Raw genomic sequence first — 26,072 nt, 5'->3', positions numbered from 1 at the left:
ACAGATGCATTCGCACCCGTACGACCAGATTTAGGAACAGCTTCCTTCCCAGGGCTGTCATCCTACTGAACTCCACAAATAAACTCTAAAGCCTGCACATCTGCCAATGCACTTTATTATGGTTATGTTTATGTTAATGTATTACAAGCCAAATGTATGTTGAATGTTTAAATGTCTTAATCTAAATGTACACTCTCGGGAGCTGCAAGCCTACATTTCGTTGTACTGCACTTGTGCACTAACAATGACAATAAAAGTTGATTTGATTTGATTTGATTTGGTCACCCTGGAGCCATGTCTCCGTAATCCCAATTATATCATATCCGTTTACATCTATTTGCGCAGCTAATTCATCCACCTTATTACGAATGCTCCTCGCATTAAGACACAAAGCCTTCAAGCTGTTTTTTTAACACTCTTAGAGGCTCGAGTCTCTTGAGTGTGTGGGGCTCAAACCCACGACCTTCCGACTCAGAGGGGCGAGAGTGACCAATTGAACCGTGGCTGACATATGGGGGCTACGATAGTCCAGTGGTTATGTTACTGGACTAATAATCCTGAGAACGTGAGTTCAACTCCCACTGTGGCAGTTTGAAATTTCAAATTCAGTTGAAAATAAACCTGAAAATTAAAACCTGATACCTTTATAAAGCACTGGGTTAGACCTCAGCTGGAGTATTGTGTCCAATTCTTGCCACCACACTTTAGGAAGGATGTCAAGGAATGGATAGGGTTGCAGAGGAGATTGAGCAGAATGATCCCAGGGAGCAGGGACTTCAGTTATGTGGAGAGACGAGGGATTCTGGAATGTGTCAGCCGTGGCTGAGTGAGTCACGGCTCTCATCCGAGTCAGAAGGTCGTGGGTTCAAGTCCCACTCCAGAGGCCTGAGCACAAAAATCTGGGCTGACACTCCCCGGCTGCCAGTACTGAGGGAGCGCTGCACTGTCGGAGGTGCCGTCTTTCGGATGAGATGTTAAACTGAGGGCCCCGTCTGCCTGGATGTAAAAGATCCCACGGCCACTATTGGAAGAAGAGCGGGGGGGGTAGTTCTCCCCAGTGTCCTGGGGCCAATATTTATCCCTCATCAGTAAAACAGATGATCTAGTCATTGTCGCATTGCTGTCTGTGGGAGCTTGCTGTGCGCAAATTGGCTGCCACTTTTCCTACATTACAACTGTGACTACACTTCAGAAAGTACTTCATTGGCTGTAAAGCGCTGCAGAAATGTCTTCCATAAGGACAGAATTGAAAAGCAGAGAAATTAAACGTGTATTGAACAAGTTGTTAGACCACACTTGGGAGTACTGTATACAGTTCTGGTCTTCATATTACAAAAGCATATAGAGGCACCGATACCAGAACTGTCAGGAAAGATTGAACAGGGTGGGGCTCTTTTCTCTAAAAAAAAGAGAAGGCTGATGGGTGACCTGATCGAGGTCTTTAAATTATGAAGGGATTCGTTAGGGTAGATGTAGAGAAGATGTTTTCACTTGTGGGGGAGATCAGAACTAGGGGCCATCAATATAAGATAGTCACTAATAAACCCAATAGGGATCTCAGGAGAAACGTTTTTACCCAGAGAGTGGTGAGAATGTGGAACTTGCTACCACAGGGAGTAATTGAAGTGAATAGTATAGATGCATTGAAGGGGCAGTTAGATATGTACATGAGGAAGGAATAGAAGGATATGCTGATAGGGTTAGATGAAGAGGGGTGGAGCATAAACACTTTATATAAGTTTTCCTTTATTGTTCTCCTTAGAGCGGAGAAGGTTAAGGGGAGATTTTATAGAGGTGTTGAAAATTATGAAGGGCTTTGATAGAGTAAATAAGGAGAAACTGTTTCCAGTGGCAGGAGGGTCAGTAACCAGAGGACAGATTTAGGGAAATTGGCAAAAGAGCAGAGGGTGAGATGAGGAGAATTTTTAACGGTGAGTTGTTGTGATCTGGAATGCACTGCCTGAAAGGGCAGTGGAAGCAGGTTCAATAGTAACTTTCAAAAGAGAATTGGATGAATACTTGAAAAGGAAAAAATTGCAGAGCTGCGGGAAAAGAGCAGGAGGGAGTGGGACTAATTGGACAGCGCTTTGAAAGAGCCGGCACAAGCATGGCAGGCTGAATGGCCTCCTTCTGTGCTGTATGATTCTAATAAAAGTGACCGTGAAGCTGTCGGTTGACGTAAAAACTCAGCTGGCTCACTAATGTACCTTTAGGGAAGGAAACCTGCCGTCCTTACCCAGGTCTGGGCCTATAGGTGACTGTTGTGGTTGTCTCTTAACTGCCCCTGAATGGGAGACGCTAATAAAGGGGTGACTACGAGAGGACAGGTTTGTGGTAATAAAGTGCGCACCCCAAGATACAAATTCTCACACTGGCACAATACATTAAAATAATAAAACAAAAACTCGACTCAAATCCCAGAGTACTGAGTGTCAGACTGAAAGATATCCCCACACTCAAAACTCTTGTCAGTCTCACACTCTCCCCCTCTCTCTAACACTCTCACACACACACTCTCTCTCAGTCTCACTCTCTCTCCCCCTCACAGTCTCTGTTTGTGTCTCTCTCACTCTCCATCACTCTGTTTCTCACTCTCCCCCTCTCTCACACAGACAGACAGACACACTCTCTCTCTCTCTCTCTCTCTCTCTCAGTCTCTTCCTCTCAGACTCTCTCTCTTTGTGTCGCCATCACTCTCTCTGTCTTACTCTCCGTGTCTCTCTCTGACTAGTTACCTGGTTATTGAATTAGTTAACTAGTTGAGTTCGGTTGACTTCTCCTCAGGCGCCGACAGCCGCTTCCCGCCGAATCTCTCAACCCTTCACCTCCCGGCGGCTCAGCCGCAGCCCCTCACCAACATGGCGTCTTTCCTTTACCAACATGGCCGCCGGTCTGACGCCTGGGCCCCTCACCAACATGGCGCCCCGCCCTAACCAAGATGGCCGCCGGACACCTTTTGTTCCCCCACGAACCTTTCCCAACATGTTGTCACGGTTTTACAAATATGGCCGACCAAGTACTTATGGCGACTTCTGCTCGCTCCAAGTTTGCCGCCCAGCGGAGGTGACGCAACATCGTAATTTAACGCCACACAAAAAAATAAAGTCAGCTTCTTCTGTCATATAACCCCACCCACCCCATCCTTTTCTAACCTTTTGGAGTTTGATTGGGGAAAGTAGCTGCTTAGTGACGTCAGGCTTGGGGTGGGGCTTGTGGCTTTTTTTCCCTGACGGGCGGGGTCGGGTGCGCGAGCAGAGCTGCGCGCGGCGATTGTCTACCCTCCCCCACACCCCGGGCTGCATTGTGGGATAGTGGAGGACCCGGCTCGGCTCCGGTTTCCTCCGCGCCTAATGCGCGCAGCGTGTGAGGGAGGGGGCGGTGTTTGTGGCAGCGGGCGAGCGAGGGGGGGCGGGGTTTGCAGCCTCAGGCAATCACGTGGGGCAGAGTGGGAGGGGGCGGGGTTTGTGGCGTCAGGCAATCACGTGGGGCAGAGAGGGAGGGGGCGGAGTTTGTGGCGTCCGTCCGAGATCACGTGGGGCAGAGAGGGAGGGGGCGGAGTTTGTGGCGTCCGTCCGAGATCACGTGGGGCAGTGAGAGAGATAGAGAGGGTGAGCGAGTGAGAGGTTTGTGACGTCAGGCGGGGGAAGAGAACGAACGAGAGGGGGCGGGGTTTGGCGGCGTCACGTGAGGCAGCAAGCGAGCGAGCAGTGGGCGGGGTCTGGCGGCGTCAGGGACCCTCCCCGGATTGCATTGTGGGATAGTGGAGGACCGCGGGGCTTGGGCTCGGGATTGTCGGGTCACGTGGGGCGAGGCTGCCTGGGCTGCGGCGACATGGTGAGTGTGTGTGGGGCTGTCGGCGGGTGACCTGAGTTAGTGGAGGAGGGGGGGTTAAATAAACAGCCCACCACCCGGTAAATACCGGCCCTGGGCGGCTTTAGACCCGCCTCGCCCGCCCTGGGTTGGGCTGGGGAGGGAGGTCAGTCACTGCCAGCCTACCGACCTAGGCCGCTGTCTGTCTGTCTGGGCCGGCCTGTGGCGGGGGGAGCCGGGTTATTGTCCTGCCGGCCTGGAGCCAGGCAACGAACTGGGCCCTGCCCCGGAGAGGATCCCCCCCCCCCCAACACACTAGCTGGTGGGCCTGGACTGCAGGGCATCCTGTCAGTCACTCTAACCTACATTATAACCATAATAATCTGACTGCAACATGCCATGTGATTTACTGTAATAATCACCGATATAATTTACAGTAACCTGGGATATAGTATAACGTTCCTACATCATTTACTATAACATTTCTGCTGTGATTTACTGTAGCAATCATCAATATAATTTGCTATAACATGGGATTTAGTATGATCCTGTCATTTACTGTAACACTTAATGTGGTTTACTGTAAGTCATATGTCATTTCCTGTATATATAGTGATTTATTCTAACATTCGTGTATATATCTTGCTGTAACATAATGCTGTAATATATCACTTAGTGTAACAATTATATATATTATATAGTGATTTATCATAACATTCATATACATCATTTACTGTAGCAATTATATATAGAGATTTACCTTGGCACTTGTATACATCACTTACTGTAAACTACAGAATCCTGTCATTTGCAATCACTTTCCTATACAATGTATATAAGAAATAAGAGCAGGCGTAGGCCATTCGGCCCTTAGGGACTGCTCCGTCATTCAATAAGATCATGGCTGATCTACCTCATCTCCACTTTCCCACCCTATCCCCCTATCCTTTATATGTAATACTAAATGTGATTTACTGTAACATTCGTATATAAATGTCATTTATATCTATATATCTCTTCAGTCTTGACGAAGGGTTTCGACCTGAAACGTTAACTCTGTTTCTCTCTCCCCGGATGTTGCCTGGCCTGCTGAGTTTTTCCAGCATTTTCTGTTATTTTGGATTTCCAGCATCCGCAGTATTTTGCTATCTCATTTTTTATATATGTATATATAATGATTTATTCATGTGCATATCTTGCTGTAACATAGTCACTTGCAATCACATTCATATATATCATTTATTGTAACATCCATAATCCTGTCATTTGCAATCACTTTCAAATATAAAGTGGTTTACTGTAACATATAAAGAATCCTGTAGTTTACAATCACGTTCAGAGGTATAACTTACCGTAACATCTATACAGAATCCTGACATTTACAATCGCAGTTGTACATATCACAAGTGGCAGAATGGATTGCTGGCTGGCTTCAAGACAGAAAGCAGAGAGTAGGGGTAAAGCTATTCACAGTGGCAGAAGGTGGGAAGTGGTGTTCCACAAGGATCAGTGCTGGGACCACTGCTGTTCACAATTTATATTAACGATTTAGACTTTGGAATCAAAAACACAATTTCTAAATTTGCAGATGATACCAAATTGGGGGGTATAGTCAATACTGAGGAGGACTGCAACAAGTTACAGAAGGACATTAATAAACTTGCAGAATGGGAATATAATTGGCAAATTAAGTTCAACACAGATAAATGTGAGGTATTACATTTTGGTAAGAAAAATAGGGGGGTCACACATTATTTGGAAAATAAGAATCTAAATGGGGTAGAGGAGCAAAGGGATCTCTGAGTATAAATACACAAGTCACTGAAAGTAGCGACACAGGTTAATAAGGCCATTAAAAAAAGCAAACCAATCACGGGTTTATTTCTAGAGGGAGAGAATTGAAAAGTAGGGAAGTTATGCTAAACTTGTATCGAACCTTGGTTAGACCACTTGGAGTACTGTGTACAGTTCTGGTCGCCGTATTATAAAAAGGATATCGAGGCACTGGAGAGGGTGCAGAGAAGATTTACAAGGATGATACCAGAAATGCAAGGGTATACCTATCAGGAAAGGATGAACAGGCTGGGTCTCTTTTCTCTTGAAAAGAGAAGGCTGAGTGGTGACCTAATAGAGATCTTTAAAATTATGAAAGGTTTTGATAGAGTAGACAGAGTGTTTCCACTTGTGGGGAAGAGCATAACTAGAGGCCATCAATATAAGATAGTCACCAGAAGATCAAATAGGGAATTCAGCAGAAACTTCTTTACCCAGAGAGTGGTGAGAATAAGAACATAAAAAATAGGACCAGGAGTAGGCCATACGGCCCCTCGAGCCTGCTCCGCCATCCAATAAGATCATGGCTGATCATCGAAATCAACTCCACTTTCCTGCCCGATCTCCACATCCCTTGATTCCCTTAGAGTCCGAAAATCGATCTCAGCCTTGAATATACTCAACGACTCAGCATCCACAGCCCTCTGGGGCAGAGAATTCCAAAGATTCACAACCCTCTGAGTGAAGAAATTCCTCCTCTTAATCTTAAATGGCCGACCCTTTATCCTGAGACTATGCCCCCTAGTTCTAGACTCTCCAGCCAGGGGAAACAACCTCTCAGCATCTACCCTGTCAATCCCCTTCAGAATCTTGTATGTTTCAATGAGATCACCTCTCATTCTTCTAAACTCCAGAGAGTACAGGCCCATTCTACACAATCTCTCCTCATAGGACAGCCCTCTCATCCCAGGAATCAATCTAGTGAACCTTCGTTGCAATGCCGCCAAGATAAGTGTATCCTTCCTTGGATAAGGAGACCAAAACTGTGCACAGTACTCCAGGTGTGGTCTCACCAAGGCCCTGCACAATTGTAGCAAGACTTCCTTACTCTTATACTCCAACCCCCTTGCAATAAAGGCCAACATGCCATTTGCCTTCCTTATTGCTTGCTGTACCTGCATGCTAGCTTTATGTGTTTCTTGCACGAGGACACGCAAATCTCTCTGAACAACAACATTTAGAATTTTCTCACTATTTAAAAACTATTCCTACCAAAGTGACTAACCTCACATTTCCCTACATTATACTCCAACTGCCACCTTACTGCCCACTCACTTAGTCTATCTATATCCCTTTGCAGACTGTTCCACCTATCTTTGTATCGTCAGCAAACTTTGGTACATTACACTCGGTCCCTTCATCTAGGTCATTAATATATTTTGTAAATAGCTGAGGCCCCAACACTGATCCTTGCAGCACCCCACTGCCAACCTAAAAAAGACACGTTTATCCCTACTCTCTGTTTTCTGTCCGTTAACCAATCCTCTATCCATGCTACTATATTACCCCCAACCCCATGAGCCCTTCTCTTGTGTAATAACCTTTTATGTGGCACCTTATAAAATGCCTTTTATATGCCAAAATATACAACATCCACTTGTTCCCCTTTATCTACCCTGCTAGTTACATCCTCAAAAAACTCTAATAAATTTGTCAAACACGATTTCCCTTTCATAAAACCATGTTGACTCTGCCTCGTCATGTTATGATTTTCTAAGTGCCCTGTGACCACTTCCTCAACAAAGGATTCCACCATTTTCCCGATGACTGATGTCAGGCTAACTGGCCTGTAGTTTCCTGTTTTCTCTCTTCCCTCCTTTCTTGAATAGCGGCGTCACATTTGCTAGTTTCCGATCCGCTGGGACCGTTCTAGAATCTGGGGAATTTTGGAAGGTCAAAACCAATGCATCCACCTCTTTTAGAACCCGAGGATGAAGGCCATCAGGTCCTGGGGATTTGTCAGCTTTTACTCCCATTAGTTTCTCTAGTACTTTTTCTCCACTTATATTAATTACGTTAAGTTCCTCACCCTCATTAGACCCTTGGTTTCCCAACATTTTTGGTATGCTTTTTGTGTCTTCTACTGTGAAGACAGATACAAAATATTTGTTTGACATTTCTACCATTTCTTTATTCCCCCATTATAATTTCTCCTGTCTCAGCCTCTAAGGGACCAACGTTTACTTTTGCTACTCTCTTCCTTTTTACATGTCAAAGCTCTGACAATCTGTTTTATATTTCTTGCCAGTTTCTCTCATTCTATTTTTTCCCTTTTTATCAATTTTTTGGTCATCCTTTGCTGGTATCTGAAACTCTTCCAATCCTCAGACTTACTACTATTCTTCACAACATTATAAGCTTCTTCTTTCCATCTAATGCTATCCTTAACTTCTCCAGTTAGCCACGGATGGATCACTTTTCCTGTGGATGTTCTGTTTTTCAATGGAATGTATTTTTGTTGAGAATTATGAAATATTTCTTTAAATGCTAGCCACTGCTTATCTACTGCCATACCTTTTATTTCCAATTTACCTTCGCCAACTCGCCCCTCACACCTATGTAATTGGCTTTAGTTTCAGACTTGGGCAAGTCACTCTCAAACTTAATGTGAAATTCTATCGTATTATGATCACTCTGCCCCAGAGGATCCTTTACTATGAGATTGCTAATGAACCCTGCCTCATTACACAATACAAGATCTAAAATAGCCTGTTCCCTGGTTGGTTCCATGACGTATTGTTCCAGGAAACTGTCCCGAATGCATTCCATGAACTCGTCCTCCAGACTACCTTTGATATATATATAAAATAAAGATTAAAGTCCCCCACGATTGTTGCATTACCTTTGTTACAAGCTCCAACTATTTCCTGATTAATAGTCTGTCCAACGGTATAGCTACTGTTAAGGGGCCTATATAATACTCCCACCAGTGTTTTCTGCCCCTTGTTATTCCTTAGCTCCACCCGTACTGATTCTACTTCTCGATCTTCCGAGCCGAGATCCTTTCTCTCTACTGTCCTTATGTCATCCTTTATTATCAGGACTACTCTCCCTCCTTTTCCATTCTGACTGTCTTTTCAAACGTCAAGTACCCTGGAACATTTAGTTCCCAACCTTGGTCACCTTGCAACCACGTCTCTGTAATGGCTATTAGATCAAACCCATTTATCTCTATTCGTGCCACTAGTTCGTCTATCTTGTTACGAATGCTTCGTGCATTTAGATAAAGAGCCTTTCATTTAATTTTTTTTACCATGATTCCCTGCTTTGACCTTATTCTTTGCTGCACTGCTACCGGTATACTCTGTCTCTTCCTGTCACACTCTGCTTATTTTTACCCAAATTGCTACCCTGCTGTATTGCCTTGACCTTTCTCTTTTTAGATTTCTAAATTTCCCCTCACATAACGCCCCCCCCCCCCCCCCCAAGCTTTTTTAGTTTACAGCCCTAGTTATTCGATTCATCAGGACGCTGGCCCCAGCCCGGTTTAATTGGAGCCCGTCCTGACTGAACAGCTCCCTCTTTCCCCAGTACTGGTGCCAGTGCCCCGCGAATCGAAACCACCTTCCCACAGCACTCTTTGAGGCACGCATTTAAAACTCTGATCTGCTTGCCCTATGCCAATTTGCCCGGGCTCAGGTAGTAATCCAGAGAATGTGGAACTCGTGACCACAGGGAGTGGTTGAAGCGAATAGTATCGATGCATTTAAGGGGCGGCTGGACAAGCATATGAGGGAGAAGGGAATAGAGGGTTATGCACATAGTTAGACTAGGAAAGACGGGAGGAGGCTCGAGTGGAGCATAAACGCCGGCATGGACTGGTTGGGCCGAATGGCCTGTTTCTGTGCTCTATACCCTGTGTAATCCTATGTAATTTACTGTAACAATTATATATAGTGATTTACCACAGCATTCATATACATCATATTTACTGTAACATACATAATCCTGTCATTTGCAAATCACTCCTATATAATGTGGTTTACTTTAACATACAGAATCCTGTAGTTTACAATCGCATTCCAATATCATTTACCGTAACGTCTCTACAGAATCCTGTCATTTACAATCACATTCAAATGTCATTTACTGTAACAATTATATGTAGTGATTTACCATAGAAATCATACATAATTTACTGTAACACATACAAAGTCCTGTCATTTTCAATCACTTTCACATATAATGTAGTTTAAGAACATAAAAAATAGGAGCAGGAAAAGGCCATTCTGCCCTTCGAGCCTGCTCGCCATTCAATAAGATCATGGCTGACCATCGACCTCAACTCCACTTTGCTGCCCAATCCCCATATCCCTGATTTCCTTAGTGTCCAAAAATCTATGGATCTCAGTCTTGAATATACTCAGTGATTCAGCATCACAGCCCTTTGGGGTAGAGAATTCCAAAGATTCACAACCCTACATAGAAACATAGAAGATAGGAGCAGGAGTAGGCCATTCGGGCCCTCGAGCCTGCTCTGCCATTTAATGAGATCATGGCTGATCATCCAAATTCAGTACCCTGTCCCTGCTTTCTCCCCATATCCCTTGATCCCTTTAACCTTAAGAAGTATATCTCACTCCTTCTTGAATATATTTAATGAATTGGCCTCAACTGCCTTCTGTGGTAGAGAATTCCACAGGTTCACCACTCTCTGGGTGAAGAAATTCCTCCTCATCTCAGTCCTAAATGTCTTACCCCTTATCTTTAGACTGTGACCCCTGGTTCTGGACTCCCCGACCATCGGGAACATCCTTCCTGCATCTAGTCTGTCTAGTCATGTTAGAATTTTATAAGTTTCAATGAGATCCCCTCTCATTCTTCTAAACTTTAGCGAATATAAGCCTAATCGACCCAATCTCTCTTCATACGTCATTCCTACCATCCCAGGTATCAGTCTGGTGAGTCGTTGCTGCACTCCCTCCATGGCAAGAACATCCTTCCTCAGATAAGGCGACCAAACTGCACAAAATACTCAAGGTGTGGTCTCACCAAGGCCCTGTACAACTGCAGCAAGACATTCTTGTTACTGTACTCGAATCCTCTCGCTGTGAAGGCCAGCATACCATTTGCCTTCTTAACCGCCTGCTGCACCTGCATGCTTACCATCAGCGACTGGTGCACAAGGACACCCAGGTCTCGTTGCACTTCCCCTTTTCCCAATCTATTGCCGTTCAGATAATAATCTGCCTTCCTGTTTTTGCCACCAAAGTGGATAACCTCGCATTTATCCACATTATACTGCATCTGCCCAACCTGTCCAAATCGTACAGGAGTTTCTCTGCATCCTCCTCACAGCACACACGCCCACCCAGCTTTGTGTCGTCTTCAAACTTGGAGATATTACATCTACTTCCCTCGTCTAGATCATTAATATATATTGTGAATAACTGGGGTCCTAGCACCGATCCCTGCGGTACCCCACTAGTCACTGCCTTCCACTCGGAAAAAGACCTGTTTATTCCAACTCTTCTTCCTGTCTGCCAACCAGTTTTCTATCCAAGTCAGTACCTTACCCCCAGTCCCATGTGCTTTAACTTTGCACACTAGTCTCTTATGCGGGACCTTATCGAAAGCCTTCTGAAAGTTCAAATACACCACATCCACTGGTTCTCCCTCATCTATTCTACCAGTTACATCCTCAAAAAATTCCAGTACATTAGTCAAGCATGATTTACCTTTTGTAAATCCATGTTGACTTTGTCCGATCCTGTCACTGTTTTCCAAGTGCTGTGCTATTACATCTTTTATAATGGACTCTAGCATTTTCCCCACTACCGATGTCAGGCTTACCGGTCTGTAATTCCCCATTTTTTTTCTGCCACCTTTTTTAAATAGTGGGGTTACATTAGCTACCCTCCAATCCATGGGAACTGTTCCAGAGTCTATAGAATTTTGGAAGATGACCAGCAATGCATCTACTATTTCTAGGGCCACTTCCTTAAGTACCCTAGGATGTAGATTATCAGGCCCTGGGGATTTAGAGTCATAGAGTTATACAGCACGGATAGAGGCCCATCGTGTCCGCGCTGGCCATCAAGCCCTGTCAAATCTAATCCCATATTCCAGCATTTGGTCCGTAGCCTTGTATGCTATGGCATTTCAAGTGCTCATCCAAATGCTTCTTAAATGTTGTGAGGGTTTCTGCCTCCACAACCCTTTCAGGCAGTGAGTTCCAGACTCCAACCACCCTCTGGGTGGAAAAGTTCTTTCTCAAATCCCCTCTAAACCTCCCGCCCTTTACCTTGAATCTATGCCCCCTAGTTATTGGCCCTTCTACTAAGGGAAAAAGCTCCTCAGTATCCATCCTATCTATGCCCCTCATAATTTTGTACACCTCAATCATGTCCCCCCTCAGCCTCCTCTGCTCCAAGGAAAACAAACCCAATCTGCCCAGTTTCTCTTCATAGCTGAAGCGCTCCAGCCCTGGTAACATCCTGGTGAATCTCCTCTGCACCCTCTCCAAAGCGTTCACACCCTTCCTGTAGTGTGGCGACCAGAACTGCACACAGTATTCCAGCTGTGGCCTAACCAGTGTTTTATACAGCTCCATCATAACCTCCTTGCTCTTGCCTTCATTAGCCGAGGCATAGAATATAAGTATCCCATATGCCTTTTTTACCACCTTATCCACCTGTTCCGCCGCCTTCAGGGATCTGTGTACTTGCACACCCAGATCCCTCTGACCCTCCGTCTTGCCTAGGGTCTTACCATTCATTGTGTATTCCCTTGCCTTGTTAGTCCTCCCAAAGTGCATCACCTCGCACTTTTCCGGGTTAAATTCCATTTGCCACTGTTCCGCCCATCTGACCAACCCATCTATATCGTCCTGCAGACTGAGGCTACCCTCCTCGCTATTTAGCACCCTACCAATTTTTGTATCATCCGCGAACTTACTGATCATACCCTTTACATTCATATCCAAGTCATTAATGTAGACCACAAACAGCAAGGGACCCAGCACCGATCCCTGTGGTACCCCACTGGCCACAGGCTTCCAGTCACAAAAACAACCTTCGACCATCACCCTCTGCCTTCTGCCACTAAGCCAGTTTTGTATCCAATGTGCCAAGGCACCCTGGATTCCATGGGCTCTTACCTTCTTGACCAGTCTCCTGTGTGGGACTTTATCGAAGGCCTTACTGAAATCCATGTATACCACATCCACTGCATTACCCTCATCCACACACCTAGTCACCCCCTCAAAAAATTCAATCAAATTAGTCAGACATGATCTTCCCTTGACAAAGCCATGTTGACTATCCCCGATTAATCCTTGCCTCTCCAAGTGGAGACTAATTTTGTCCCTCAGAATTTTTTCCAATAATTTTCCTACCACTGATGTTAGGCTCACTGGCCTGTAGTTCCCCGGTTTTTCCCTACTCCCCTTCTTGAATAATGGTACTACATTAGCGGTTCTCCAGTCCTCTGGCACATCCCCTGTGGCCAGAGAGGTCCTGAATATATGTATTAGAGCCCCCGCAATCTCTTCCTTTGCCTCACACAGCAGCCTGGGATACATTTCGTCCGGGCCTGGGGATTTATCCATTTTTAGGCCTGCTAAAACCGCCAATACCTCCTCCCTCTCGATGTTAATATGTTCGAGCATATCGCAGTCCCCCCGCCCTATTTCTATGTCTACATCTACATTTATCAGCCTTCAATCCCATGAATTTCCCTACAAATACTGATTTCATTCAGTTCCTCCCTCTCATTAGAGCCTATGTTCCCCGACACCTCTGGGAGTTTATTTTTGTCCTCCTTTGTGAAGACAGAACCGAAGATTACTACCTTTGAGGTCCTATTTTTTAATTTACCTCCTAACTCCCTATATTCAGCTTTTAGGACCTCATCCCATTTTTTTACCTATATCGTGGTACCGATATACACCACAACAACTGGCTGTTCACCCTCCCCCCTCCAGAATGCCCTGCAGCCGCTCCGATACATCCTTGACCCTTGCACCAGGGAGGCAACATACCATCCTGGAGTCTCGTTTGCAGCCGCAGAAATGCCTATCTATTCCCCTTACAATAGAATCCCCTATCACTATAGCTCTCCCGCTCTTTTTCCTCCCGTCCCGTGCAGCAGAACCACCCATGGTGCCAGGAATTTGGTTGCTTCTGCCTTCCCCCGATAAACCATCTCCCTCAACAATATCCAAAGTGGTATATCTGTTTGAGAGGGGGATGGCCACAGGGAACCCCTGCACTACCTGCCTGCGCCCTCTACTCTGCCTGTGCAGACTTTACCTGCGGTGTGACCAACTGATTAAACGTGATATCCACGATGTCCTCAGCATCGCAAATGCTCCAGTATGTATCCATTCGCAACTCCAGCGCCGCAATGCAGTCTGCCAGTAGCTGCAGCTGGATACACTTCCTGCACACATGGATATATTTCCCGCACAGTGCAGGAGGAGCATGCCACGGGGCCGAGCTTTCCTGCAATGACTTAGCCTTTAATTAATTTAAATTAAATCAATACCACCAATTATACTACAATTAAATGATATACTCAAGGGCCCTTGTTTCTTAGCACTCCCCGCTACACAACAGACACTTTAGAAACTATAACCACAAAATTAAGACCTTCTAAACTTTATAAACTATGAACCTTGACTGTCAAACTATAGAGTAGTATAAATACTCACCTGGTTGTACTCACCCAATCAGCTGCTTCCTCCTGCCCGCGTCACGTTTTGAATTGTGACGTGGCTCTGGAACGCCGGCACTAATCTGAGATTGGTAATCCTCTGTATAAAAAAAAAGCCCACGAAAGTGAGTTTAAGTACTCACTGTACCGCCGCGCTCTGCTCGTCCCGACACCGCCTCTGTAAAAAAAAAAAAAAAGTCCGCGAAAGTGAGATTAAATACTCACTGAAACTCCGCTCTCACCGCTCCCGACAGTGGTCTGTGGGGGAAAAAAGCCCACGAAAGTGAGATTAAATACTCACTGAAACTCCGCTCTCACCGCTCCCGACACTGGCCTGTGGGGAAAAAAAGCCCGCGAATGTGAGTTTAAATACTCCCTGAAACTCCGCTCTCACCGCTCCCGACAATGGCCTGAGTGAAGAAATTCCTCCTCATCTCAGTCTTAAATGGTCTATCCCTTATCCTGAGACTATACCCCCTAATTCTAGACCCTCCAGCCAGGGGAAACAACCTCTCAGCATCTACCCTGTCAATCCCCCTCAGAATCTTGTATGTTTCAATGAGATCACCTCTCATTCTTCTAAACTTCAGAGAGTATAGGCTCTATCTCTCCTCCATAGGACAACCCTCTCATCCCAGGAATCAATCTACCAAACCTTCATTGCACTGCCTCTAAGGCAAGTATATCCTTTCTCAGATAAGGAGTCCAAAACTGCACAGTACTCCAGGTATGGTCTCACCAAAGCCCTGCACAATTGCAGTAATACTTCCTTACAATACTTCCGTACTTCAACACCCTTGCAATAAATGCCAACGTGTCATTTACCTTCCTAATTGCTTGCTGTACCTGCATGCTAACTTTCTGTGTTTCCTGTACGAGGACACCTAAAACTCTCCTGTACGTTTAATAGTTTCTCACAATTTAAAAAATATTGTTTTTTTATTCTTCCTACCAACGTGAATAACCTCGCATTTCCCCACAATACTCAATCTGCTGTGTTCTTGCCCACTCACCTAACCTGTCTATATCCCTTTGCAGCCTCTTTGTGTCCTCCTCACAGCTTACTTTCCCACCTAGCTTTGTATCCTCCGCAAACTTAGATACATTGCACTCGGTCCCTTCGTCTAAGTCATTAATATAGATAGTTGTAAATAGTTGAGGCCCAAGCACTGATCCTTGCGGTACCCCACTAGTTACAGCCTGCCAACCGGAAAATGACCCGTTTATCCCTACTCTCTGTTTTCTGTCAGTTAACCAATCCTCTGTCTATGCTGTTATACCAACCCATGAGCCCTTACCTTGCGTAGCAACCTGTTATGTGGCACCTGATCGAATGCCTTTTGGAAATCCAAATATACTACATCCACTGGTTCCCCTTTATCTACCCTCCGAGTTACATCCTCAGAAAACGCCAATAAATTTGTTAAACACGATTTCCCATTCATAAAACCATGTTGACTCCGCCTAATCATATTATGATTTTCTAAGTGCCCTGTTACCGCTTACTTAATAATGGACATATTTAAACATACTGTATATACAGAATCCTGTCATTTACAATCACATTGAAACATACCATTTACTGTAACTAGGATTGCAAAATTCCAGGAATTTTTAAGAGGAAACTTTCCATGGGAATTTTCGGGAATTTGGGGAATTTATGGGAATTTTGAGTTCTTTTGCGTACTGATGGTTTTTGTCTCTGACCCTTATATTATTTTTGTCATCAAAATAGACATACTGTTCCATACAAATAAAAACAGGCTTTCAAAAGTTTATTTAGGTTATAATTTTGAACTTTATTGAACCCCCACAAAAAAGACCCATCTAAAATAAAATAAAAAGAGCGTCAGCTTATTTAGCCTGTAATTTGTCCTTATTTTGTCTCTTTGAGTCTACTACTCATGAGTCTTCTGGGTCTTCTACTCCTCATTGCTCCTCCTGATTCTCTGACGTGTCCATTTCCTCCTCTGTGTCAGTGTCTAGCTGTGTGGTGGACACTTCTGTATCTGGCTCAATAAGTTGTAGGTTCGCCCGGATAGCCACCAATTTCTCCACTCTCTTTTGTTAGTCAGCCTGTTTTGCACCTTTGTATGTGTATTCCCAAACAGTGACCAGTTTCGTTCAGAGGCCGCTGATGAAGGTGGGATTTGGAGTATCACCGATGCAATGGGTGACAGGGCCTCAGATGCACAAAGTCCCTTCCACCAGGTATGTGCACTGATATGCTTGCATGATTCCCATATCCCGTCCCCATTCCAAAGACCTTGCTTGGCAGAGAACTTTGGCAGACTTCCCAGAACTTTTCCCACATCCAGATTGAGGTGGCGTGAGAGGGTAGAAATCACACTGTAAGCGCTGTTGATCTGTTCTCCAGAAAGTATTGGTCTCCCAACATGCTTTGGGTCCAGCATGTATGCTGCAGCATGAATCGGCTTTACACAAAATTCTTGACGCGTCTGCGTGAATTGAACAATTGCCTTCTCCTCTGCTTTGAGCAGCAGGGATGTGGGTAGGGCAATGCTGATTTGTTCTTTTAAATCAGCAAAAAGCCCGAGAACATCTGACAAGGCAGCGTCATCTCCTTCAATCTGAGCAATTGCAGGTGCTACTGGTGAGAGTAGTTTAAGGCTGCTAACCACTCTCTCCCAAAACACATCATCCAGCAGTATTTTCTTGATGGTGGTTTCCATATCCCCAGACTGGGATATTGCCATTTCTTGCAGTGACTCCTTACCCGCCAGAAGGCTGTTGTACATTATGACAACGCCACCCCATCTAGTGTTGCTGGGCAGCTTCAGTGTGGTGTTCTTGTTCTTTGTCATTTGCTTGGAGTTGTAGGTTGCTGCAACTACCTGTATTCCCCTGACATACTTAACAACTTGCTTGGCTCTCTTGTACAGTGTTTCCATGGTTCTCAAACCCATGATGTGCCTGAGGAGCAGGTTGAGCCCATGAGCTGCGCACCCAATAGATGTAATATGAGGGTAGGCCTCCTCCACTTGAGCCCAAGCAGCCTTCATATTCGTAGCATTGTCAGTAACTACTGCAAAGACCTTTTGTGATCCAAGATCATTGATGACCGCTCTCTACTCATCAGCAATGTATGTGCCTGTGTGTCTGTTGTCCTTCATGTCTGTGCTCTTGAAGAACACTGGGAGAGGAGTGGAGACGATGTAGTTTATGATGCCCTCCCCTCGTACATTTGACCACCCATCTGAGATAACTGCAACACAGTCTGCCATCGCTATTGTTTCTTTGAGCTTTCCTTGGACTCTGTTATACTCAGCCTCCAGCAAATAAGTAGACAAAGCATGTCTGGTGGGAGGACAGTGTCCAGGGCAAAAAACATTGAAAAATCTCTTCCAGTACACATTGGCTGTGAGCATGAGGGGTGAGCCTGTCGCATATACAGCTCGAGCAAGGCACTCATCTGCATTCTTCTGGCTATGGTTATCCATTGTATCAAAGAGCCATCCAAGTGGTCCAAGAGTTGCTGATGATAAGGAGTCCGATGCTGAATGTGAACCATCATCTTCTTGAATGGAAGCAGAGGAACTCTGGGCTGACTGCTGTGAGCTTTGAGTGAAGTTGTTGCATTTGGATAAATGCTGCTGCATCTTTGTGGCATTCTTTACATATGGCTTTGTACAGTGTTTTCACATGTGCACAGTCTTTCCATCTTTAATGCCTGGGGTAAAATGCTTCCACACATCCGATGGTAAACGTGGCATTGTTCTATGCAGAGAAATAAAGGGCATTCGTCTCTGTGTCGAACTGCGGTTGATCAGCACGATTGCAACAGGGTGAGTAAATTTTTCCTGATGCTCCATGTGATGGAAGCATGACCTGTGCACGCACGCCGCTACATCACCAATAGAGGGAGCTAATCGCTCATCCACTCATCCAACCAATCGGGACACGTTTGTTCAGTCACACACAAAACTTGTAATTATTAAAACAAGCCAAGTAAGAAGATAAACATATATTGATTAAGAAATTCCTTAATAATTAAGATTCCATCTCTGTTAGTAATTTTAAGAGAGGACCTGTGGGGGGAAAAACATGAAAGAAATACAAAAAAAACAATTGTGCTAGCATGTGCTTTTTTGGGCAAAATTCCCAAGCTAAACTTCCCATGGAAAATTTCCAGAAATTTACCGGAAACTTTCCACCCCTTCGCAACCCTAACTGTAACAATTGTGTACAGTGATGTACCATAGCGTTTCAGAATGTAAGAAATAGGAGCAGGAGTAGGCCATTCGGCCCTTCGAACCTGCTCCGCCATTCAATAAGATCATGGCTGATCTTCTACCTCAACTCCACTTTCCTGCACTATCCCCATATCCCTTGATTCCCATAATATCCAAAAATCTATCGCTCTCTGTCTTGAATATACTCAACGACTGAGCCTCCGCAGCTCATTGGGATAGAGAATTCCAAAGATTCACCCCCCTCTGTGTGGAGAAATTTCTCCTCATCTCAGTCCTAAATGGCTGACCCCTTATTCTGAGACTGTGACCCCTGGTTCTAGACTCCCCAGACAGGGGAAACATCCTCCCTGCATCTACCCCATCAAGCCCCTGAAGAATTTTATATGTTTCAATGCGATCACCTCTCATTCTTTTAAACTCTAGGGGCTATAGGCCTAGTCTACTCAATCTCTCTTCATGGGACAATCCCACCATCCCAGGAATCAGTCTAGTGTCATTGTACTCCCTCTAAGCCAAGTATATCCTTCCTTAGGTAAGGAGACCAAAACTGTACACAATACTCCCAAGTATGGTATCACCAGGGCCCTATATAATTGCAGCAAGATGTCTTTACTCTTATACTCAAATCCTCTTGTAATAAAGGCCAACGTACCATTTGCTTTCCTAATTGCTTGCTGTACCTGCATGTTAACTTTCTGTGATTCGTGTACAAGGACACCCAGGTCCCTCTGAAAACCAACATTTCCCAATCTCTCGCCATTTAAAAAATATTCTGCTTTTCTATTTTTCCTACCAAAGTGCAATAACTTCACATTTCTCCACGATATATTCCATCTGCCACGTTCTTGCCCACTCACTTAACCTGTCTATATCCCTTTTCAGCCTTTTTGCTTCCTCCTCACAGTTTATTTTCCCACCTAGCTTTGTATCGTCCGCAAACTTGGATACATTACACTTAGTCCCCTCATCCAAATCATTGATGTAGATTGTGAGGCCCCTGCACTGATCCTTGCAGTACCCCACTAGTTATAGCCTGCCAACCCGAAAATGACCTGTTTATCCCTACTCTCTGCTTTCTGTCCGTTAACTAATCCTCAATCCATGCTAATATATTACCCCCAATCCCATGAGCCCTAATTTTGTTTAATAACCTCTTGTCTGGCACCTTATCGAATGCTTTTTGAAAATCCAAATACACCACATTCACTGGTTCCCCCTTTTCTACCCTGCTAGTTACAACCCCAAAAAACACTCGTCAAATACGATTTCCCTTTCATAAATCCGTGTTGACTCTGCCCAATCATATTATTTTCTAGGTGCCCTGTTCCCATGTCCCTAATAATAGATTCCAGCATTTTCCCAACTACTGATGTCAGACTAACTGCTCTATAGTTCCCTGTTTTCTCTCTTCCCTCCTTTCTTGAACACCGGGGTTACATTTGCTTCCTTCCAATCTGCGGGAACCATTCTAGAATCCAGGGATTTCTGGAAGATCACAACCAATGCATCCATTATCTCTCTAGCCACCTCTTTTAAAACCTTAGGATGTAGGCCATCAGGTCCAGGGGATTTATCAGCTTTCAGACCCACTAATTTCTCCAGTACTAATTCTTTATTAATACTAATTTAATTAAGGTTCTCATTCTCACTAGACCCTTGGTTCCTCACTAATTCCGGAATGTTTTTTGCATCTTCTACCATAAAAACGGATACAAAATATTTGTTTTGTGTCTCTGCCATTTCCTTATTCCCCATTATAATTTACTGTAACATCTATACACAATCCTGTCATTTACAATCATATTGATAGAATGTGGCTCACTGTAACACGTACAATGTAATTTATAATCAGTCATTATACAATTTACTGTAACGATTATATATGTAATGATTTACATAGCATTCATATATATAATTTGCAGTAACATATCCTGCCATTTACAGTCATTTTATATATATAATATTTACTGTACCATTTATATGTGATATTGTTTTATCATTTCTATATCCTGTTATTTAATCGAAAGAGCTTACATTTCTACAGCGCCTTTCACCTCAGGATGTCCCAAAGCGCTTCTCAGCCAATGAAGTACTTTTTGATGTGCAGTCACTGCTGCTGTGTAGAAAACGCAGCCACCAATTTGCACAGAGCAAGCTCCCAATGGGAGTGTCAGTCTGGATTATGAGCTCGGGTCTCTGGAGCAGTGCTTCAACCAACAAACTTCTGACTCCGAGCAGGAGTGCTACCCACTGGGCCAAGGCTGGCACCTCCCATTTATATATAATGTCACTTAAAAATATATAAACGTGAGCTCATAATCCAGGCCGTCACTCCCCGGTTGCCAGTACTGAGGGTGCGCTGCACTGTCGGAGGGGCAGTACTGAGGGTGCGCTGCACTGTCGGAGGGGCAGTACTGAGGGTGCGCTGCACTGTCGGAGGGGCAGTACTGAGGGTGCGCTGCACTGTCGGAGAGGCAGTACTGAGGGAGCGCTGCACTGTCGGAGGGGCAGTACTGAGGGTGCGCTGCACTGTCGGAGGGGCAGTACTGCGGGAGCGCTGCACTGTCGGAGGGGCAGTACTGAGGGAGGGCTGCACTGTCGGAGGAGCAGTACTGAGGGAGGGCTGCACTTTCGGAGTGCAGCACTCCCTCAGTACTGCTCCTATCGGAGGGGCAGTAACATAGAAACTTAGAAGATAGGAGCAGGAGTAGGCCATTCGGCCCTTCGAGCCTGCTCCGCCATTCAATGAGATCATGGCTGATCATCCAAATTCAGTACCCTGTCCCTGCCTTCTCCTCATACCCCTTGATCCCTTTAGCCTTAAGAAATATATCCAACTCTTTCTTGAATATATTTAATGAACTGGCCTCCACCGCCCTCTGTGGCAGAGAATTCCACAGGTTCACCACTCTCTGGGTGAAGAAATTCCTCCTCATTTCAGTCCTAAATGGCTTACCCCTTATCCTTAGACTATGACCCCTGGTTCTGGACTCCCCGGCCATCAGAAACATCCTTCCTGCATCTAGTCTGTCCAGGCCTGACAGAATTTTATAGGTTTCGATGAGATCCCCTCTCAATCTTCCAAACTCCAGTGAGTATAAGCCCAATCGACACAATCTCTCCTCGTACGTCATTCCTGCCATCCCAGGTATCAGCCTGGTGAATCTTCGCTGCACTCCTTCCATGGCAAGAAGGCGGCGACCAAAACTGCACACAATACTCAAGGTGTGGTCTCACCAAGGCCCTGTACAACTGTAGCAAGACATCCTTGTTCCTGTACTCGAACCCTCTTGCTATGAAGGCCAACATACCATTTGCCTTCTTAACTGCCTGCTGCACCTGCATGCTTACCTTCAGCGACTGGTGTACAAAAACACCCAGGTTGTGGTGTATGTGCCTTTAAGAGCAATTATGGTGTATGTGCCTTTAAGAGCCCCAGGTGTGCGTAATGCCGGTAATTGCCACTTGGGCTATATAAGCCTGTGTATTGTGTATATCCTTTAGAAACCCCCCCCCCCCCCCCAGACTTGCTTAGTAAATACTTATGAACCAACTCCTGTCTTCAGTGTCTTTATCTACACACGGACACTACAGTGGCGACGAAGTGGAAACGGACTTACCTGCAATTCAGCAGCACCTCAAGGACATCGATTCCTCCAGCGTCCAGAAGACTCAAGGAAGTAAGAGAAACTGTGGTTTCACCAGCTGGCCAAGCTGGTGACAGGTACTGCGCTAATCCTTCCTGGGCGTCAGGCTGGAGCTCCAGTGGCGGGCTCTACAGCTGAGACAGGCAGCGAAATCGGAGGCAAGCAATAACGGACTGGGAGGGTGCACTCGAGAGACAGCCGGCGCGGCAAGCAGGTCAACGTTTAGACCTCCGTTGGGAACGAGTCTCCAACAGTGAATAAACGGAAACCACAGTAAAACAGCGTTGTTATCGGTAGCAGCGGCGGGAAAGCGTGGGAAGCGCCATATCGTTGCTACAGAGGGGAAAAAAAGCGCGGGAAGCGCCATATCTTTTCTGAAATGCCTAAATCTGGTAATATTGAGGCTTTTGATGGCGAAATAGAAGATTGGACCACATACGTGGAAAGAGTAGAGGTTTATTGCACTGCAAATGGAATAACAGATGAAAAAAAAGCTTCAGTACTTCTGAACTTAATGGGCGCGAAGACATACGGGCTGTTACGAAATTTAATCACTCCAGCCAAACCAAAGGACAAGACTTTTAAAGAAATTGTTGATACCCTGCAGGAGCATTTAAACCCAACACCGCTGCTGATAGCGGAACGATTCAAGTTCTTCAAGAGAAATCAACACAAGAATGAAAGTAACGCTGATTACCTAACCGAATTAAGAAAGCTATCAAAGTACTGCCAATTCGGAGCAGGACTATCGGATTATCTTCGAGACAAATTTGTTTGCGGTCTCTTAAGTGAAGGAACACAAAAAAGACTGCTTTCTGAAAAAGATTTAACATTGGACAAAGCTTTCAGTATGGCTGTATCATACGAAGCAGCAGCAAAAGGAGCTGCAGAGATAACAAGAGACACAGAACTTCGGCACCCATAAAATGACACAGGAGTTCGGAAGATGTTATCGCTGCGGCAGATCCACCCATAACCAGAGGGACTGCTGGTTCAAGGGCAAAGCATGCAGGCAATGTGGTAAGATTGGACACATTGCACGGGTATGCCAATCTGGACAAAATAAATCCACTGACAGAAAACAAAAAATCAATAAAGAAAAGTACAGGAAGGTACAAATGATGACGGACAATAGCTCCGAAGACCAGAATAGCGATAGCGACTCCGGAAACAAGAGACTAAGCTGTCTCAAATTACATAATGTACTTACCAAAGAGGATTACCAAACCATTTGGGTTACCCTCACAATAGCAGGGTCCCCAGTTAAAATGGAGCTAGATACAGGATCAGCTCTAACCGTAATAAATCGACGAGATTACGAGAGGCTATTTTTGCATATACCTCTAAAAGACACATCCATTATCTTAAAAACATATACGGGGCAGAAAGTCTACCCCAAAGGAAAAATAAGGGTGCCTGTGGTATACAACGGCAAAGAAATACAAAAGTTGTATTTATACATTCTACAAGATGGTGGTCCACCGTTGTTGGGACGTGAATGGATAAGGAAGATACGTTTAGACTGGCACTCCATTCAGGCACTGACGGTGGCCAGTAAGGAAAAAAACAATGATGACATCATACCTGAACGATTAAAAGACATCTTGGCCAACGCCAAAGAAGTGTTTCAAGAGAAACTAGGAACCTTGAAAGGCATCACCGCCTCAATAAAAGTGGAAGATACAGCAATTCCAAAATTTTTAAGGCAAGACCGGTGCCATACGCAATACGTCCGGCAGTCGAGGCAGAGCTGAAGAATTTGGAAAAGGCAGGCGTATTATCCAAAATAGATTGGAGCGAATGGGCAACACCCATCGTTCCAGTCATGAAAAAAAACATTGAAAAGTAACTGAGGAACAGGAAAAAATTTGCATCTGTGGGGACTTTAAGGTGACTGTAAACCCGGTCCTTCACACGGTACAGTATCCTCTTCCGAGGATAGAAGATATTTTCGCCTCACTATCCGGAGGGAAACGTTTCACAAAAATTGACTTGGCACAAGCATATCTACAGATGGAGGTTGAGGAGACCTCTAAAAAGTATCTCACAATAAACACACACAAAGGCCTGTACCAGTACAATCGACTGGTTTTTGGAATAGCATCAGCTCCAGCTATCTGGCAAAGAGCTATGGAGCAAGTCCTGCAAGGGATTCCGGGGACTCAATGCTACCTAGACGACATCCTTATAACAGGAGAAAACGACAACGAGCACCTTGCCAATTTGGAGCAGGTGCTCACTAGGCTGAAAGAACGGGGCCTACGAGCAAATCGCCCCAAGTGTGAATTTTTCCAAAATCAGATATCATATTGTGGCCACATAATTAATAAGGAAGGGTTGCATAAGTCACCTGAAAAAAATTGAAGCAGTTATAAAAGCCCCAGCACCTGAAAATGTTTCACAATTAAGGTCATTCCTGGGATTAATAAATTACTATCATAAATTTTTACCAAACTTATCAACTATTCTACACCCTCTTAATGATCTTCTACAGACAGGAGTGATTTGGAAATGGAACGAAGACTGTAAACGTGCCTTCCATAAATGTAAAGACTTAATCACATCCGAGAAAATTTTGGCTCATTACAACCCATCACTACCAATCAGACTGGCGTGCGATGCATCCCTTTACGGCATAGGAGCGGTATGTCCCATAGATTCCCTGATGGCTCGGAACGGCCGATAGCTTTTGCGTCACGCTCATTGAACTCAGCTGAGCGTAACTATGCCCAGATAGACAGGGAAGCACTCAGCCTGGTATGGGGAGTGAAGAAATTCAACCATTACCTACACGGACAAAAATTTACCTTGCTGACTGACCATCAACCCCTCATCTCCATATTCAACCCTAAAAAAAGGTGTCCCCATTATGACGGCACAAAGACTACAGAGGTGGTCCCTTTTTCTAGGGGCACACCAATACAACATTGAATACAAAGGGTCAAAACAGCATGGGAATGCTGACGGTTTATCACGCCTACCGTTGCCAACGATAGAAGAGGCACCTACAGTAGACCCAGTAGAGACATTCCACTCTACCATAGTGGAATGTCTACCGGTGACAAATTCTGCCATTGAAAGGGAGACAAGAAATGACCCTACTCTCTCACGGGTCTACGATTTAACAGTGAAGGGATGGCCGGCACATGGCGAACCACTGTTGCCAGCATTCTCGCAAAGAAGAGAACAGCTGTCAGTGTGCCGAGGAACCTTGATGTGTGGATCCAGAGTGGTGATTCCACCCAAACTCCAGGATAAAGTGCTAAAGGAGCTTCACGAGGGGCATCTGGGTGGAGTGAAAATGAAGAACCTAGCTAAGGCGTTTGTATGGTGGCCAGGTATTGATGGAGACATCGAAGACATTACGAAGAGCTGCCTAGGATGCCAGAAGGTCCAAAATGCTCCGCCACAGGCCCCTCTACATCCATGGGAGTGGCCCTCATCTCCCTGGCAAAGGGTGCACATCGACTTTGCTGGTCCATTTATGGACTCCATGTTCTTAATCGCAGTTGATGCACACTCCAAGTGGCCGGAGGTAATAAAGATGTCCTCCACCACCACGGAAAAAACCATCACAGTATTAAGGACCATATTTGCCAGGAATGGGCTGCCGGAGCAGATATGTTCTGATAATGGACCGCAATTTGTGTCCGAAGAATTCAGAAAGTTCTTAAAGAACAATGGGGTAAAGCACTACACGTCCGCCCCATACCATCCCGCCACCAATGGATTGGCTGAAAGGTTTGTCCAGACCTTCAAGAAGGCCATCAAGGCCATGGGTAATGAAGACATAAAACTTCAGCACAAGGTGGATAACTTCTTATTTGCATATAGGAATGCGACGCATATGGTTACTAACCAAACTCCCGCCATGATGTTCTACAATAGAAACCTAAGATGCCGGCTGGATTTG

The 26,072-nt window shown here is 45.0% G+C and overlaps 2 protein-coding genes across 2 annotated transcripts in view; one reads left to right on the top strand and one right to left on the bottom strand.

The window, feature by feature from the left end:
• pkmyt1 (protein kinase, membrane associated tyrosine/threonine 1) overlaps positions 1 to 3,128 on the bottom strand; it is a 95,321-nt gene extending 92,193 nt beyond the window's left edge. The window contains exon 1 of the mRNA XM_085974629.1: positions 2,736 to 3,128. The gene's annotated coding sequence lies outside the window, so the exon portion shown is untranslated. The remainder of the gene's footprint in view (positions 1 to 2,735) is intronic.
• A 577-nt stretch (positions 3,129 to 3,705) lies between these two features.
• elob (elongin B) overlaps positions 3,706 to 26,072 on the top strand; it is a 78,224-nt gene continuing 55,857 nt past the window's right edge. Inside the window, exons 1-2 of the mRNA XM_085973647.1 lie at positions 3,706 to 3,834; positions 16,410 to 16,510. Coding sequence (XP_085829773.1) covers positions 16,468 to 16,510 — 43 coding nt within the window. The 5' untranslated portion in view covers positions 3,706 to 3,834; positions 16,410 to 16,467. The remainder of the gene's footprint in view (positions 3,835 to 16,409; positions 16,511 to 26,072) is intronic.

This window comes from Somniosus microcephalus, unplaced genomic scaffold, assembly GCF_052327205.1.
Source record: "Somniosus microcephalus isolate GS21.2 unplaced genomic scaffold, FLI_Smic_1.0 unresolved_chr1, whole genome shotgun sequence".
NCBI lineage: Eukaryota > Metazoa > Chordata > Chondrichthyes > Squaliformes > Somniosidae > Somniosus > Somniosus microcephalus.
This window is presented reverse-complemented; position numbering and strand designations above follow the sequence as displayed.